Consider the following 14,650-nt stretch of genomic DNA (forward strand, 5'->3'; position numbering starts at 1 on the left):
AGATGACTGACATAGTGAATCGTAACATATTTAGAGTTACTGAGAAAAGACTACCAATATTTTCAAAGTACACCCTCTCCCTTTTATTCACATGATGGGTGAGAAAATTTGAGTATGAATATAAAGTTTGGTTTGATAGAGGTTGTAGGGCAAATTAGCAGAGAAACTAGTTTTGAGAAATAAGAGTTTCATCTAGTTCCACAGCAAAAGGAGAATCTGGGGACATTGAACCTATATGTAAAAACCAAGAAAAGTATGGAAATTTTAGCCACACTGATTAGGTTTATTTCCCCCACTCCCACTATCCAAGCACCATTGACTCTGTCAAGATTAGAAACTAAAATGAAAAGCAAAATACTGCGGATGCAAAGAAATGAAATAGGTTTTGAGCAAATGAACCTATTACATTGCTATCTTCTCTTAGTTCTGATAAAAGGTCACAGACCTGAAACATTAACTTTGTTTCTCTCTCCACAGATGTTGCCTGGCGTGCTGAGTATTTCCCGTTTTTAATGGTAACTAAAATGGCCGACTGACATCTATAGTGTCATCTCAGATAGTAAAAGTGTAGATGGAGGCTGTCCTTTTACATAAATAACTCAACACTCTTATCATCTGAGGCAGTGAAACTCCCCAAAAATCAAGATTTTGCCTGCTGCATCTCATCAAAACTACCTGCGATGACAGCACACCATGGCAAAATTTGGCACTGAGGGACTACTTAGTGTCATGGCCTCTAGCCCAGCAAGACACTTGATGGCATCGTCAGTTTGTTCTGAATTTTCCCTCACTTCAGGTGTTCCAAATTTGAAAAATGGTTTAGCAATAATTACACATGCATGTAATTGATCACGTGTGGTAGCATTAACATTGGTGTCAGCCTTGATCCAGTGATCACACTCTTTCCTCTGTGTTAGAAGGTCACTGGGCCAAGTCCCACTCCAGAGACTGAGCACAAGCTAGGCTGACAGTTCACTGCAGTACTGAGAAAGGTTCTGCCCTTTAGGAGGATAAATATTTTGGACCAGTAATTAAACTGAGGCACTATCATCCTCTCAGGTGGATGAAAAAAAGTATGATGGCATTTTTCGAAGAGCAGCACGGGAGTTCTCCCGGTCTCCTGGCCTCAACATCCCTCAACCAATGCAAAGTAAATCACTATAATTAGTCATTTATATCATTACTGCTTGTGGGACCTTGTTGTTTGCAAACTGGCTGCCGTGCTCTCAAGTGACTAAATAATTTGCTCTAAAATACTTAGGAAGTTCCTCAGGCCTTGAGAGGCGCTATATAAATGCAAGTCATTCCACTTGCTACTTCAACAGCACTTTCCAAACCCACGACCTCTACCACCTAGAAGCACAATGGCAGCATATGAATAGGACCACAACCACCGGCAAGGTCTTCTCCAAGCCACACACCATCCTGACTTGGAACTATATCACCATTCCTTCACTGTCACTGGGTCAGAAAACCTAGAACCCGCTTCCTAACAATGCTCTGGATGTACCTGCACCACATGGACTGCAGCAATTCAAGAAGGTGGCTCACCAGCACCTTCTCAAGGGCAATTAGGGATGTGCATCAGATGCCGGCCTTGGCAGCGAGGCTTACATTCCACCCAAGATTTTAAAAAACCACTGTGCATGCATGAATCCTGGCACATGTTCCGTATTCCCTGTTGTTGAATCAATCTAAACAATGTAGAAGCCGCCACACCAAATCAGAAATAATATGAAAAGAGTTAAAGTGTGGATAATCACAAGTGTGAACCTGTATTCCCCTACCATGTCTTACAAAATCAATTCATGTAAACTGCTATTTTTCTGTAAAGCAGACTGTTGGTTTCAGCATAACCAGTACCTTAATTGATATCGAAAAAAAGTTCAACAAAGGTCATAATGGCCCAGATTTTGCAATAGTAATGACAGTGAAACTGCCAGCATCTGCACCTGCACAGAATGAAGTGGGAATCCAGAAGTTGTTGCCAGCGCTTCTACGCTTCTCCAAAGAAAGCGCTGTAGAGGCCCCCAAAATCCAATCAATGGAAATCAATTGAATTGACAAAAACTACCACACGTACATTATCAGTAAAATAAAACCTTGGAAGAAGTTACTTTGTTGAATGTGGTGTAATTGGATTTTTAACAGTGTATTAATAACTTCATAATTACTGCTAAACATCCTCACTGGCCCTGAAAAGCTAATTTTATACAGTATTTGGAGAATTTTAAATTTTTCCATGACAATAGAAAAATTCCACATAATTTCTTAAACAAAAGTTACTTTCCTTTTTAAAAATTTGTAGTTACTATCTTATATTTTATTCATAAACATTTATTCTGATACCTGAAAATTTAAAAGTGAAGGATTTTAACCTCCTGGTTTGCTGTATGTGAATATTTCAATATGATTGACTGTCTACCTGCTTGCTGATATCACTACTGCATTATGCCAAGACATCCCTCGACTTGGCACAAAATTTAAACTGCTGATAGAAATGGGAAAAACCATGCCACACAGTTTGCTAGATCTTTTGTGGGTGGCTTTCAGTGGCAAGCGCTCTTCACTGTGCCTTTGCGTCCCTGACTGAAAAAATCTGGGCCAATAATTTCTGAATGACAGTAAAAAACTGTTACCCATTATTCACTCAATGTTTGCATTTTGTAAAGGTACCTTTCAATATAAGGAGTACTTGCATTGAGAACAGTTATGTTAGTGGGACATACCTAGTGGCAAAGGAATGCCAATCACTACATTGACAATGGCCTAAAGAGTCTTTGCTGGCTTCTGATTATATACTTGCCATCACCAGGTGTATGATCCAGTGTAGTACCATCTGCAGGGGATCGGCTGCAACTGACCAAGTGAAGAAACATTGAGGCTCTTCAACCAATCAGACTGAAGAATCTTCACAGACACACAGGATTGAATATTCGGGCCCCACTGAGGTTGGGAATGGAGGCGGATGGGGTCTGAAAATACCAACGCGGTCGGCCTGCAGGTTTCCTGCACCAGCCATTTTGGTGATGCTGGGAGCAGGGCAGTTTAACTTATTTCTGAATGCCTCCATCCTAACTTTCGTTTATGTTTTTAGTGGGTAACTAGTGGACAGGTACTGCAACTGCATGCCCTTACATTGATGTCAACGCTGAATCTATCGGCATGTAACGTTATAATGCAGGCTGGGGTTAGATAACTCAAACCACAACTTTCAGATTTTCACATTTAACTGCACACATGCGGGTTCTGGAAGTTGCTATCCAATTTACACCATAATAATGCAGAATACAGATACCCTCGGAGTTATTCTCAATGCAAAATCTGGGTCATTGTACCTTTACCTAACCTTTACAAAATATGCTGTTAAGTTTTATGGTTATTGAACTCCATGAATCATTAAAAATTCTTCCTCTAGGACATAACTATAAAGCAGTCACATTTTTTGAAGCTTGAGGTGCATACTTTGGAGGTTAGGAACAAACATAGGTTGAAAGAGAATCCTGTTTGACTAACAGTTGATCAGAGGCTAATCTCTATGTAATATTTAGAAAAGTCATTAAAATGAGTAATGTGGTGGAGCAGCACATCAATGTACTAACATGTTGCACCATAAATCTATAGGGTGTGGGCTTGCAGCTATTATCACTCATGGCAAATGCTCAGTCTAAACTGGGGCGATGCTGAGTAAACGTTGGCCATTTCATTGTTATAGTGGGAAAAAAATAAGTCAGAGAAAGAGTCCTTCAACAGAACTTTGATGCAACTCCTAGAAGCTATATAATAGTGCTAGTAGCAGAGGGTTACAAAGAGCAAATCCACTGAACCTATTCCGTGGGGGAAAGATAAGTGAGAAAATTAACTTTTTTGAAAAGCAAAGCAAGATTACTGGTGGCATTTTACTGCAAGCAGAATAGTAAATGTAAACAAATGCTTGTGAAAACTGTGTTTGTAAAAAGGTTAGCTTGTTATCATCACAAACAGAAAGACACTACCACTTTCATGAGAACCAAGACATTTAGAGGAAATTGGGCAGAATGAATTCTAAGTTGTGTTCAAATTGAGAAGTCCAAAGTAATATATTGCCATTAAAATGTTTTTTAAAAATCACAACATTAAAAGGTACATCAACATACTGTGCCTCTAAAAAAAAGATCCAGGTGCAAACATTGACCAAACACAAAGTGCATGACGGCAGTTGTAAACTCAAATAAATTGCTACGGAATGTAAACAGATCTGTTGAATATAGATCCAAGGAGTGTTTTTGATACTCTACAAAGCATTAGAGAGAACAAATGTCAAGTATTTCACTCTGGTATGGTCACCATATATAAAATGTAGAGGCAGATAAAAGGGTCCGAAGCAAGACAATCCTTTTTATGTGCTTGGGTGTGAAGAGAAGCTAAGGAAAATAAATAATTTATTCAAACAAAAGGGATGTGATTCTAGCATTTTTTAATGTGAAGCAATTAAGTAAGGTGGTTAAAATCAGGGCAGAAGAACATAACTTTAAACTGAGCAAGCCGTGAGCAGAGGAATGAATCATTCGACTTACAGATAGGACTGCCACCTAGTGCAGAAAATATGGACTTTATACAAAGCTTACAAAAAGGAAACACAACGGCCCTGGTTTGCAGTCAGTGACGAACAAACAGCACTCACTGCTCATTACTCTTATGGGCTATTGATGGGATTTTGGGCTGTAACTTATGGTCACCGGGGCCTGATACAACACTGCACTCTCTACAGGGGATTTGTAGCATGTGTGAGCAGAACAAGCGACATGGTGTCTTTTCAACCAATCAGGTTGAAGAATTCTTGCTGAGGCACACAGAGTATGAAACAAGAAGTCTAAGTTCTAATATTTAATTAAATGTTAAATCATGTACAGAAAATGAATTAGAGAATGATAAAAAATGGGGTTATGAGAGAGAAAAAAAGAAACAAAGAAAATATAACTTTTTTATAAAATATACAAAAATTGGAATCCGAAAGAATGAGACTCCACACTTGCAAAAATAAATTTTCATTACCAGGGGCTGTTGATAGTAATTAAGATATCACACCGTTAAAAATTCACTTACACTTGGATGGATAAGCCCTAACTTTTAACTTTAGTGGGTATATAGTGGTTAGGTATTGCAGCTTCATGCCCTTGTGTTTGAATTTTTAAAAAATTCATTCATGGGATGTGGACATTGCTGGCTAGGCCTGTATTTATTACCCATCCCTAATTGCCCTTGCTCAGAGGACATTTTTAAGAGTCAACCACATTGCTATGGGTCTGGAGTCACATGTAGGCCAGACCAGGTAAGGACAGCAGATCTCCTTCCCCAAAGGACATTAGTGAATCAGATGGGTTTTTACAGCAATTGGTAATGCTTTCATGGTCATCATCAGACTTTTAATTGTAGGTTTTTATAGAATTCAAATTCCATCATCTGCCATGGTGATATTCGAACCCATGTCCCCAGAGCATTACCCAAGGTCTCTGCAATACTAGTCCAGTGACAATACCACTATGCTACCACCTCTTCTTGAATGCCGAGTTTCTTGGCAAGATATCGATACAGCACAACTTAGGGAGGAGAGGGAAAATTGGACATCAAATTCCTGATTTCAGCGTTTAACTAGGCATGTACAGATGCTGGAAGTTGTTATATGATTTACTCCTTAATAAATGAGCTCCATTACCCTCATGGTTATTTCTACCTCAAAGTCCGGGCCAAATAATTTTTGATTCAAAAAAAGATAGTTCTTTCTAGTTTAAAATTGATCAAAGTTAAAAAAAAAAAGGCTGAAAGAGGATTAGCAAGGCAGAACAAATTAGATGTGCTAAACAACCTTTGCTCGTAACTTAATTCTTATGCTGCTATCCAGTCCAACAGCTGACCAAAAGAGTTACTGCTCCAACTCAAAATTACTTAAATTATCAGCTTAAGACCAAGAGCTTTACAAGATCTACAACTGAAGTGGACATCAGGCTGAAGAATATTACAATTATCAGCTTGCCATAGTTGGTAGCATCCCTGCCCGAGTCAGAAGGACATGGATTCAAGCTTGGCTCCAAACATTGACCACATAATCTAGGTTGACAGACCGGTGAAGTATTGGGGGAGATCTACATTGTGAGGACTGCTAGTTTATAGGTGGGATGTTAAACTAGGGCAATGTCTGCCTATTTAGGATGTAAAAGCTCTCATGACAATGTTCAAAAAAGGGGTAGGGAGTTCCTTGCTGTCTTGATGATAAACAACTGCATTTATATTGCACCTTAATTTGGAAAAACATCTCAAAGCTCTTAAAGAGGTACAATCAGGTAAACATGGTCATCGAGGCAAAGGAGGGATGATTACGGTGATTAAAAGGTGGTCAGAAATGGGTTTTAAGGACACTCTTCAAGGAGGAGAGGGAGGTGGAATTGTGGAAGGGTCTAAGGAGGGGATTCTAGAGCATTGGGAATAGAGAGGTGGTGGTATCAGTACCAGTGGTGGAAAAAAGGGACAGAGGAGAAAATGCACAAAAGACTAGAGCCATAGCAACAGACAGTTCAAGAGTGATGAGTTCATGGGCTGGAAAAGATTACAGAGATAAAAATGGGTAAGGATTTAAATAGATAGCTGAGAATTATAATTGGATGCACTGGCAGAGTAAGGAGCCAATGCACAGCAGCAAGGATTGGGTGATAGATAAAAAAACGATTTATATTTATCCCCCGGATAGGACCTATTCTGGAGTACGATATGGGGAGCAAAATTTTAAATAAGATGAAATTTACAGTGAGTGGAGGGATGCCAATCTGGTGATCATTGGAATAGTCCAGTTTGAAGGTGACAAAGACTTAGATAGGGGTTTCAATGGCAGCTATACTAGGGTGAAGCAGAGGTGGGAAATGTTTGACAACTGGGTTCAGTTGCATGGTTATGATTTTGAAGGCAATGTCCACATTCCTTGTGCCTGATTTTGACATTATGTATTTACCTGAAAATACGGTGCAAAAGATTTGCTAGGTAGCATTGAGGTTTCATACAAAGGCTCAATAATCAACTGTGCTTTAAAAGGTAGTCAACGTGAAACATCAACTCTTACTTCCCTCTTCAAAGATGCAGCCTGATCTGCTGTGTGTTCTTTTTCCATTTATATTTCACTTCATTGACTTATAAATGTGCAAATTAGATGTAATGTTAAACCATGAATGATATGGTGGTCTACATTACCATGAATAAAAATTGTATCTCAAAACCAGCGTTTAAAAGTATGTCTCAGCTTCCTCCTTTTTTGTTAAACATCATAATTATTACTAACAGGAACATCTTAAAATACATAAAACAGATCCTTCATAAGCCTACGCATAAAATCAAATTAAGTGATTAAACTAAATAATGAAACAACAAACATATCTAGCCTATTATAAATACCTAGGTTAAATCTATTAACATTGTTTGAATATTAAAATGGTGAATTACATAATTGCTTACCATGTATGGTACAAATTGAACTTGATCATTTGTATAAACTGGAACATCACCAGGAATTGCTTAGATACATGCATGCATATCGATGCAAACACATTAATTTTGTCTAATTGCCTACAATCTCAGTTTATAGGCAACTTACAAACTACATGCAATATTCAACCTTCAGCTGCACTGAAAACTTGTTTACGTACTTGATCTCATTGACGATGAATGCACAAATTTAAAAAGTGTACTTTATAGGCAACTTACAAACTACATGCAATATTCAACCTTCAGCTGCACTGAAAAGTACACTTTTTAAATTTGTGCATTCAGCGTCAATGAGATCAAGTACGTAAACAAGAGTATATCTGGGTATCTGAAACATAGAAAATTAACATTTCTGTTTGTCTGCTGAGTATTTATAATGCTTTCTTTGAAGTGCCTTTCTGATCATGATTATTAAATATAGATTTTAGAAGAATCTTTGTGTTATCATATAATGTCAAAAGATAAAACTTTGGAAACATTCTTTAGGGCAGAGTGCAACAGCTTGTATTTATATAGCACCTTTAATGTAATAAAACATCCCAAGGTGCTTCACGGAGGCCTTGTAAAACAAAATATGACAACGATGTTGGGGCAGATGACCAAAAGCTGGGTCAAAGGGGTAGGTTTTAAGGATTGTCTTATGGGTTGGAATTTGAGGAGCACACATATCTCGGGGAGGTTGTAGGGCTGGAGAAGATTAAAGATAGGGAGGGGCCTAACCATGGAGGGATTTGAAAATAAAGATGAGAATTTTAAAGTCAAAGCATTGCTTAACTGGGAGCCAGTGTAAATCAGGGAACACAGGAGTGACAGGTGAATGGGATTCAGTACGAGTTAGGACATGGGCAGCAGAATTCTGGATGAGTTCAAGTTTATGGAGGGTGGAAGATGGTCAGGAATGAGTCAGAATAGTCCAATCGTGAGGTAACAAAAGCATGGATGAGGATTTCAGAAGTAGATGAACTGAGGTATGGGTTGAGGCAGGCTACGTTATGGACGCAGAAGTAGGCATTCTTAGTGGCAGCATGGATATGTGGTCAGAAACTCATCCTGGATTAAAAACAAGACCAAGACTATGAACCGTCTGCCTTAGCCTCAGGCAGTACCCAGGAAGAGGGTAGAATCGACGGTTAGGGAACAGAGATTGTGGCGGGCACTGCTTTCTCTGGTTCAAACATGATCCAAATTATTTTTTTCGCAAATTTTTGGCAAAGGGTATTGATTCATTGCTAAGGTACATTTCCACGGACCAATGACACTCCAGTAACTCATCTTATGTGGGATAGCAAAGCCAAATGGAATTTTGACCTCATCTAGTGTCCACTTATATGCTTGTAGCAGGAGTTGCTGAACAGCAATCAGAAATGGGAAACCTATCTGACTTTTATTGTGCAAATGTTACATCTCTACTAGTGTTGCAGTTGAAATCAACCAAGGCAAGGAGTTTCTTGGTCTGCATCATCAGCTCTTCACTGGATAAGCTTGCCGAACTATTCAATAGGTTGACTGATATATTCCTAACCATCCTCTTTCCACACCCATCCTCTACTCTCTCGCGAACTTAAGAGCTGCCATCTAAAGTAAGCATGATTCAAGCATGAATAATTCTTGACGTTAATACTCTGACTGATGTAATTCCTAGAACTGTTATGGAGAATAAAGCCTTAAAAGCATTTTTGATACACTAGGCAGTCTCCCAAAGCATTGTATATGGTAAGCTGGAGAACATGGCTGCCCTCACCCTTCTCTGACGTCTTTGAGTTGCTGTTTCGCTTTGTATCTCTGCTTCTTTGCAGTTTAGGAGCAGGAACTCTGGTTCACTCAATTGCTTTTTTTAAAGACTGTGGAATATGCTTTACCTGTTTTCCCTCTCATACATTTCTTTGGAGCCACTTCGAAGATGTTCAATTTCCAGGTCTGTTTTCACTCGGATCTGCTCCAGTTCATGACGAAGCTTGTCTTCGTATTCATTTTTGTAGTGGTCCCTTTAAAAAAAAGTTCCATTTGCTTTAAGATTGATCTTCAACATCAAAAGAAGAGTAATATGGTGAATTCTACAGGTCTATGATACAACTAATTAAAATACTGCAATGAATCAGGCTAAAGAGCAATGTTAATGTAAGTTTTGTAAAGTTAGACATAAGTATTTTACCGTTTCATATCTGTTTTAAAGTTTGTTCATTACAACAGAGTTTGTGCACACTACTCCATTACTTTCATCCTTCTATCAATATGGGCCCTTACACAAATTTTAAAAGAGCCATCTACATTCAACATAACTATCTCAAATATGTTGCCTCCAAATGAAAATTTTGCAGCCATGCAGAATATGGGTTTTAACAAATAATCAAAATTACTTTCATTTTAGCTTTTAAACTGAATTAGATGTTAAATTAAGCAATGCACAAAAGCCACTGTAATCGAATAAAATGAATAATCGAAAGGGCACATCCTACAATCAGACAGTCTTGTTCTTAAGCTTATGCATCCTCTGCAGGCAAAAGGAATAAGTCAAGGCATTGTGCCTCTTTTGAATTAAACAAAAGTCTGGGGGACAACAGTTCCCTGGTGCATTTGCCATGGCAATACCTCGACCAAGCAGAGTCAACTTGCCAACCAATCAGCATCCTTTTCTCATGCAGTATAAATTGTTTCTCCCTTTGAAACTTGGCATTCTTGTGTTTGTTCTGATGAGTGCAAGATGAAAGGCTTCAACAGCATGCCTCTCTTTTCAGCAAAACAGGAGATCTGCACTACCAAGCAACTATAAACTTATATCCTTGTACATTTTTTGTTTGCAAGATAAGAAGAACTCAGTGATATTCAACAACAATGTGTATTTATATAACACTTTTAACCTAGTAAAATGTTCCAAGGTGCTTCACAGAAACATAATCAGACAAAAAACTGGCACCGAGCCAAAGAAGGGGACATTAGGACAGGTAGCCAAATGATTGGTCGAAGGGTAGGGTTTAAGGAGCAACTTAAAGGAGAGAGTGGTATAGAGGGAGAGGTTTACAATGAGTATTACAAGGCTCAGAGCCTATACTGATTGGCACCTGTGCATTCATCTTTGGGACAAGGGAATTGGGGGAACTGCAAGTGGCCAGAGGCAGAGGAATACAGAGTTCTCAGACAGTAGGGGGTGGAGCTAAAGGAAGTTACAGAGATAGGGAGGAGCGAGGTCATGAAGAGATTTGAATACAAGGATGAGGATTTTACAATCAACATGGTCAAGCAAGTGATTAATTGAGTGATTAAACTAATTAATTGAAGGAAATATTAAGCAGTGCAGGAGTTGAGAGAGGTGATGATGAGGTAGAGCTGATTGTCAAGACGGACACTAAATGGTGCCATGTGAAATGAATGATAAAATTCATGTGTGGATTACTGCAGGCATATATGGAGCTCAATAGACAACCTACCATTTTGTACAGAAGTTGCTCAACATTAGTGCATTTGTATACTTCAAATTGTTTAGAAGTTAACGTTTAACAACAATAAAAATGTTCATCAGTTTAGGGTTTTTGACAGAATGGAAACGACGTGGCAACTCCAGAAGTAATTAAATAATAAATAGGATTCTGAAGTGTTGCATACGTGTAAAAATTATTAACTCATCCAGGTTTTGAGCTAAAAGCTTATGCTTAGTGAAAAGAGTTTTAAATTGCATTTAAATTTATTGCATTGTTTCACACAATAGTTTGTTCAACATTCATAAAATCAACATCGCCATTGTGGGTCTCTAAGACTTCATAGAAGTTAAACAGGATTATTCCCATAATGAAGAAAATTGAAGTGGAACATACTGTTACGAACCGGTTACGGGTGTTAACATTTAAAAAGAAACCTGAATACCTAGTTTTAACCACTTGAACTACGCCACAAGATTTCACTTTTTGAAAAAACACAAACTTTATTGTACGTAAAAGAATTAAACAGAACAACCACTATTAACTTAACAATATGGTTTATAATTACGTATGTTATGCACTCGGGTTTACTTCTTACTTCCGCTAAGAATAATTCTCTTTTAAGACATGTCAGTCTTAAAGTTATTTAGTTTTGTGGGGACCACAGCCACAGTCCTCTGGAAACTACCTTTAATTCTCCTCAGCTCCAGCTATTCTCACAGGTAAAACTTCCTTTACTATCTCTTGACTATGGATTTCCCAGCCCCTTTTTCTAGTTACTTTTTAATAAACTAATTCAGCTGACTACTTTTTTTGCAATTGGACACTGAGAGACGCACTGTAGATTATCCTACTAGCTTCAAACTAGGCCAACTTCCAGCTTCTGCTCCCTCACAAGATTCAAACTGAGATTAAGCCTCACTCGTCTGTGTATGGCTTTTGAAACAAATGACAGCAAATTCACAACAACCTTAGTTATGTTTCTTTAGAAGATCACAGTGCTAAGTTGTACCATGGTTCAAAAATGATTCGCGATGCCTGAGGACAGGAGACCGTAAAGCATCAAGAATCATTTTGAACCATGGAATTTGCATTGTCAGGTCAATGAACCAAAAAAGATTCTTCACTTTAATATGAAAATCTAAATCTTAGACAATATGACTTACCTTGAAATCACATATTTTTCATACATTTCTTCCCTAGCTCGCTTTGCCTCCTCAAGGTGAGTGTGAAGGCGTTCTATACGGTCTTCTTCATGGGCACAGCGGACATTCAGTTCCATATTTTGGCGATTCAAATATTCTTTATCTTTTTGCAGCAAACTAACAGACTGCTGTAATGCTGCCACCTGTGTGGGGCACAAAGAAACACCTTTGATCGAAGGTCATTGAATTTTAAATGTGTTCTTTAATGATCTGAACAGTTAGCAGTGGAGAAGCAAATTTTAAGATGTTGTATATTTTCAAGCAAGGTTGTTATTAACCAGGCTTCAGACACGGAAACCGTACTCAAATTGTGACTTCCATAAGTACTGTGTATTCTACATCAAATACTTAGCTACATTTAACTTCTTAAAATCTGCACAAAAGGCACTGCATTTCTTAATCGTACAAATAATTAGGAACAGTGACTGTTTCAAGATAGTCAGGTCATTTCAGGTCAGCTTGGAATATAAAACGCACAATTGAAGGTAACTTGTTTTACTGAGCTTTTGTGGAAAATGGTGTTGCACATGTATGATCCGTTTTTACTTTGCAGTGATCATACGAGTTAGTATTTTTTTTGAATCTACAATGTAGCACCATTTCCACATGACTATTTTACAATACAGTACAAATCAAACACAAATTTAACTTCCAAATTATATCATATGCTCTCTTCCAGTTCATAAGTATTCTGGTGAGTGCTCCACTGGCATCGGGCCACATATATACCAAATTCCTGAAATGCTGACATTTACTTTGGATCTAGTGTGTGTGAAGTAGATAAGCTCTCAATCCCAGATAGTTATCCACAAATGTTTTTGCTCAGTTCCCAAAAATAAATTTGTAGTATTTAGTGAAGATGCAAGTACTTTATTTATTCTTCCCTTCACCTTCCCTAAGGCCTTCCCCCCTCTATCTCCAGTGATGGATTTGTTGCTTTTGATGAAGCTATTGTTGGTGAAGCATGGCAAGGGAGATTTTTCCACCATCAAATGGTGGCCAATAGCCAGCACTTGAAAGGATGGTCATTTGCCATGATCTGGGCCCAGTCACAATGTTGAAAGTCAGCATCAAAGTCCTTCATGGGCATTTTCTTCTAAAACTAGTGTAGATTCAAGACTTCTTCGTCAATAGGGAAATAAAATCAATTCAATATTGGTACCTTAGAATACAAATAAAAATCAAACCATTTCATTTTATCTGCCACTTGCAAATGATAGTTAATTGAGAATCTTTTATCAAATTTTCACAACACACTGCATACTTCACTTCTACAGAAAGTGAAAATTACAATTTTTATGACAGCTTGCTCACACAAATATTGTCAAGATGAGCTATAACCCCTGTTATTTATTATTGTCATTACTGTGATGCACTCACGTAGCCCCACAATAGCAGGGTGAAAACGGCAACGTCCATGATACATCTGTCACATGTACAGAATGACACATACCTTGGGAGTTGGAGAGGCAGCGCACCTGCAAAAGAGCAGCCCGGAGCGGGAGAATATAAATTGGGACTGAGGCTTGAGGCTTATACTTACCTTGGGGGTCGGAGAGGCACACCAGTCGCCTGCTCAGAACCGGCCCGAGCTGAGTTCAAAAGGATAGTGAGAAAAACAAATAGTGACATCACAGGAAAACCCTAAATTCATTAGTTGGTAAGAAACTGCTGTTAGGGACTGTCTTTAAATTGTCGTAAATTAGAAAAGCACATTATTTTTAAAGAAGTAGCTATACTTGGATTAAAGTGAGAAACACCAGGAATAAGGGAAAGTCAGGGCCAGTATAATTAAGTAATATAAGTAAAATAAAGTTAAGGCATGGCGGGACAGCTCGGTCAAGTGGAATAAGTGACATATAATGTGTAGGAAGTCATAGACACTTCCAGTGTCCTAGACGACTACATGTGCAGAAAGTGCTGCCAGCTGCAGAAACTTGAGCCCTGGTTTCAGAGCTCAAGCGGCAGCTGGAGTGACTGTGGCACATCCACGAGGCTGAGAAGTACGTGGATAACGTGTTCAGAGAGGTTGTCACACCACAGCTTAGGAGTGTAGTGGCAGAAAGGGGATTGGTGACCGCCAGGCTGTCTAGGAGAACGAGGCATTAGTGCAGGGGTCCCGCTCACTAATCAGTTTTCCGTTTTGGAAGCTGGTGAGGGCACTGGTGTCTCAGATCCATGCAGTCAGAGCCAGGTTTGTGGCACCACGAGTGACTCGGCTGTACAGGAGGGGAGGAAGAAGAAAGGAAGAGCATTAGTGGTATGGGATTCATTGGTTAGGGGAAAAGATAGGCGTTTCTCCAGCTGTACACGTGACTCCACGATGGTATGTTGTTTCCCTGGTGCCAGGGTCAAGGATGTCACTGAGCGGCTGTAGGACATTTTTGTTGGGGGAGGGTGAACAGCCAGGGGTCTTGGTCCACATTGGTGGCAATGATTTAGGTACGAAGGGGGATGTGATCCTGTGATCAGAATTTAGGGAGCAAAGTTGAAAAGTAGAAAGCAGGACCTAAAATGTAGTAA

At 38.8% G+C, this 14,650-nt stretch overlaps 1 protein-coding gene across 2 annotated transcripts in view; it reads right to left on the reverse strand.

The window, feature by feature from the left end:
• pibf1 (progesterone immunomodulatory binding factor 1) overlaps window positions 1-14,650 on the reverse strand; it is a 129,469-nt gene that overhangs the window by 88,169 nt on the left and 26,650 nt on the right. For both annotated transcript variants that reach the window (XM_078545990.1, XM_078545991.1), the window contains 2 exons: window positions 12,089-12,270; window positions 9,369-9,494 (listed from right to left, as the gene is read on the reverse strand). In XM_078545990.1, the coding sequence (XP_078402116.1) occupies window positions 9,369-9,494; window positions 12,089-12,270 (308 nt within the window). The remainder of the gene's footprint in view (window positions 1-9,368; window positions 9,495-12,088; window positions 12,271-14,650) is intronic.

Source organism: Cetorhinus maximus, chromosome 7 (genome assembly GCF_964194155.1).
Source record: "Cetorhinus maximus chromosome 7, sCetMax3.hap1.1, whole genome shotgun sequence".
NCBI lineage: Eukaryota > Metazoa > Chordata > Chondrichthyes > Lamniformes > Cetorhinidae > Cetorhinus > Cetorhinus maximus.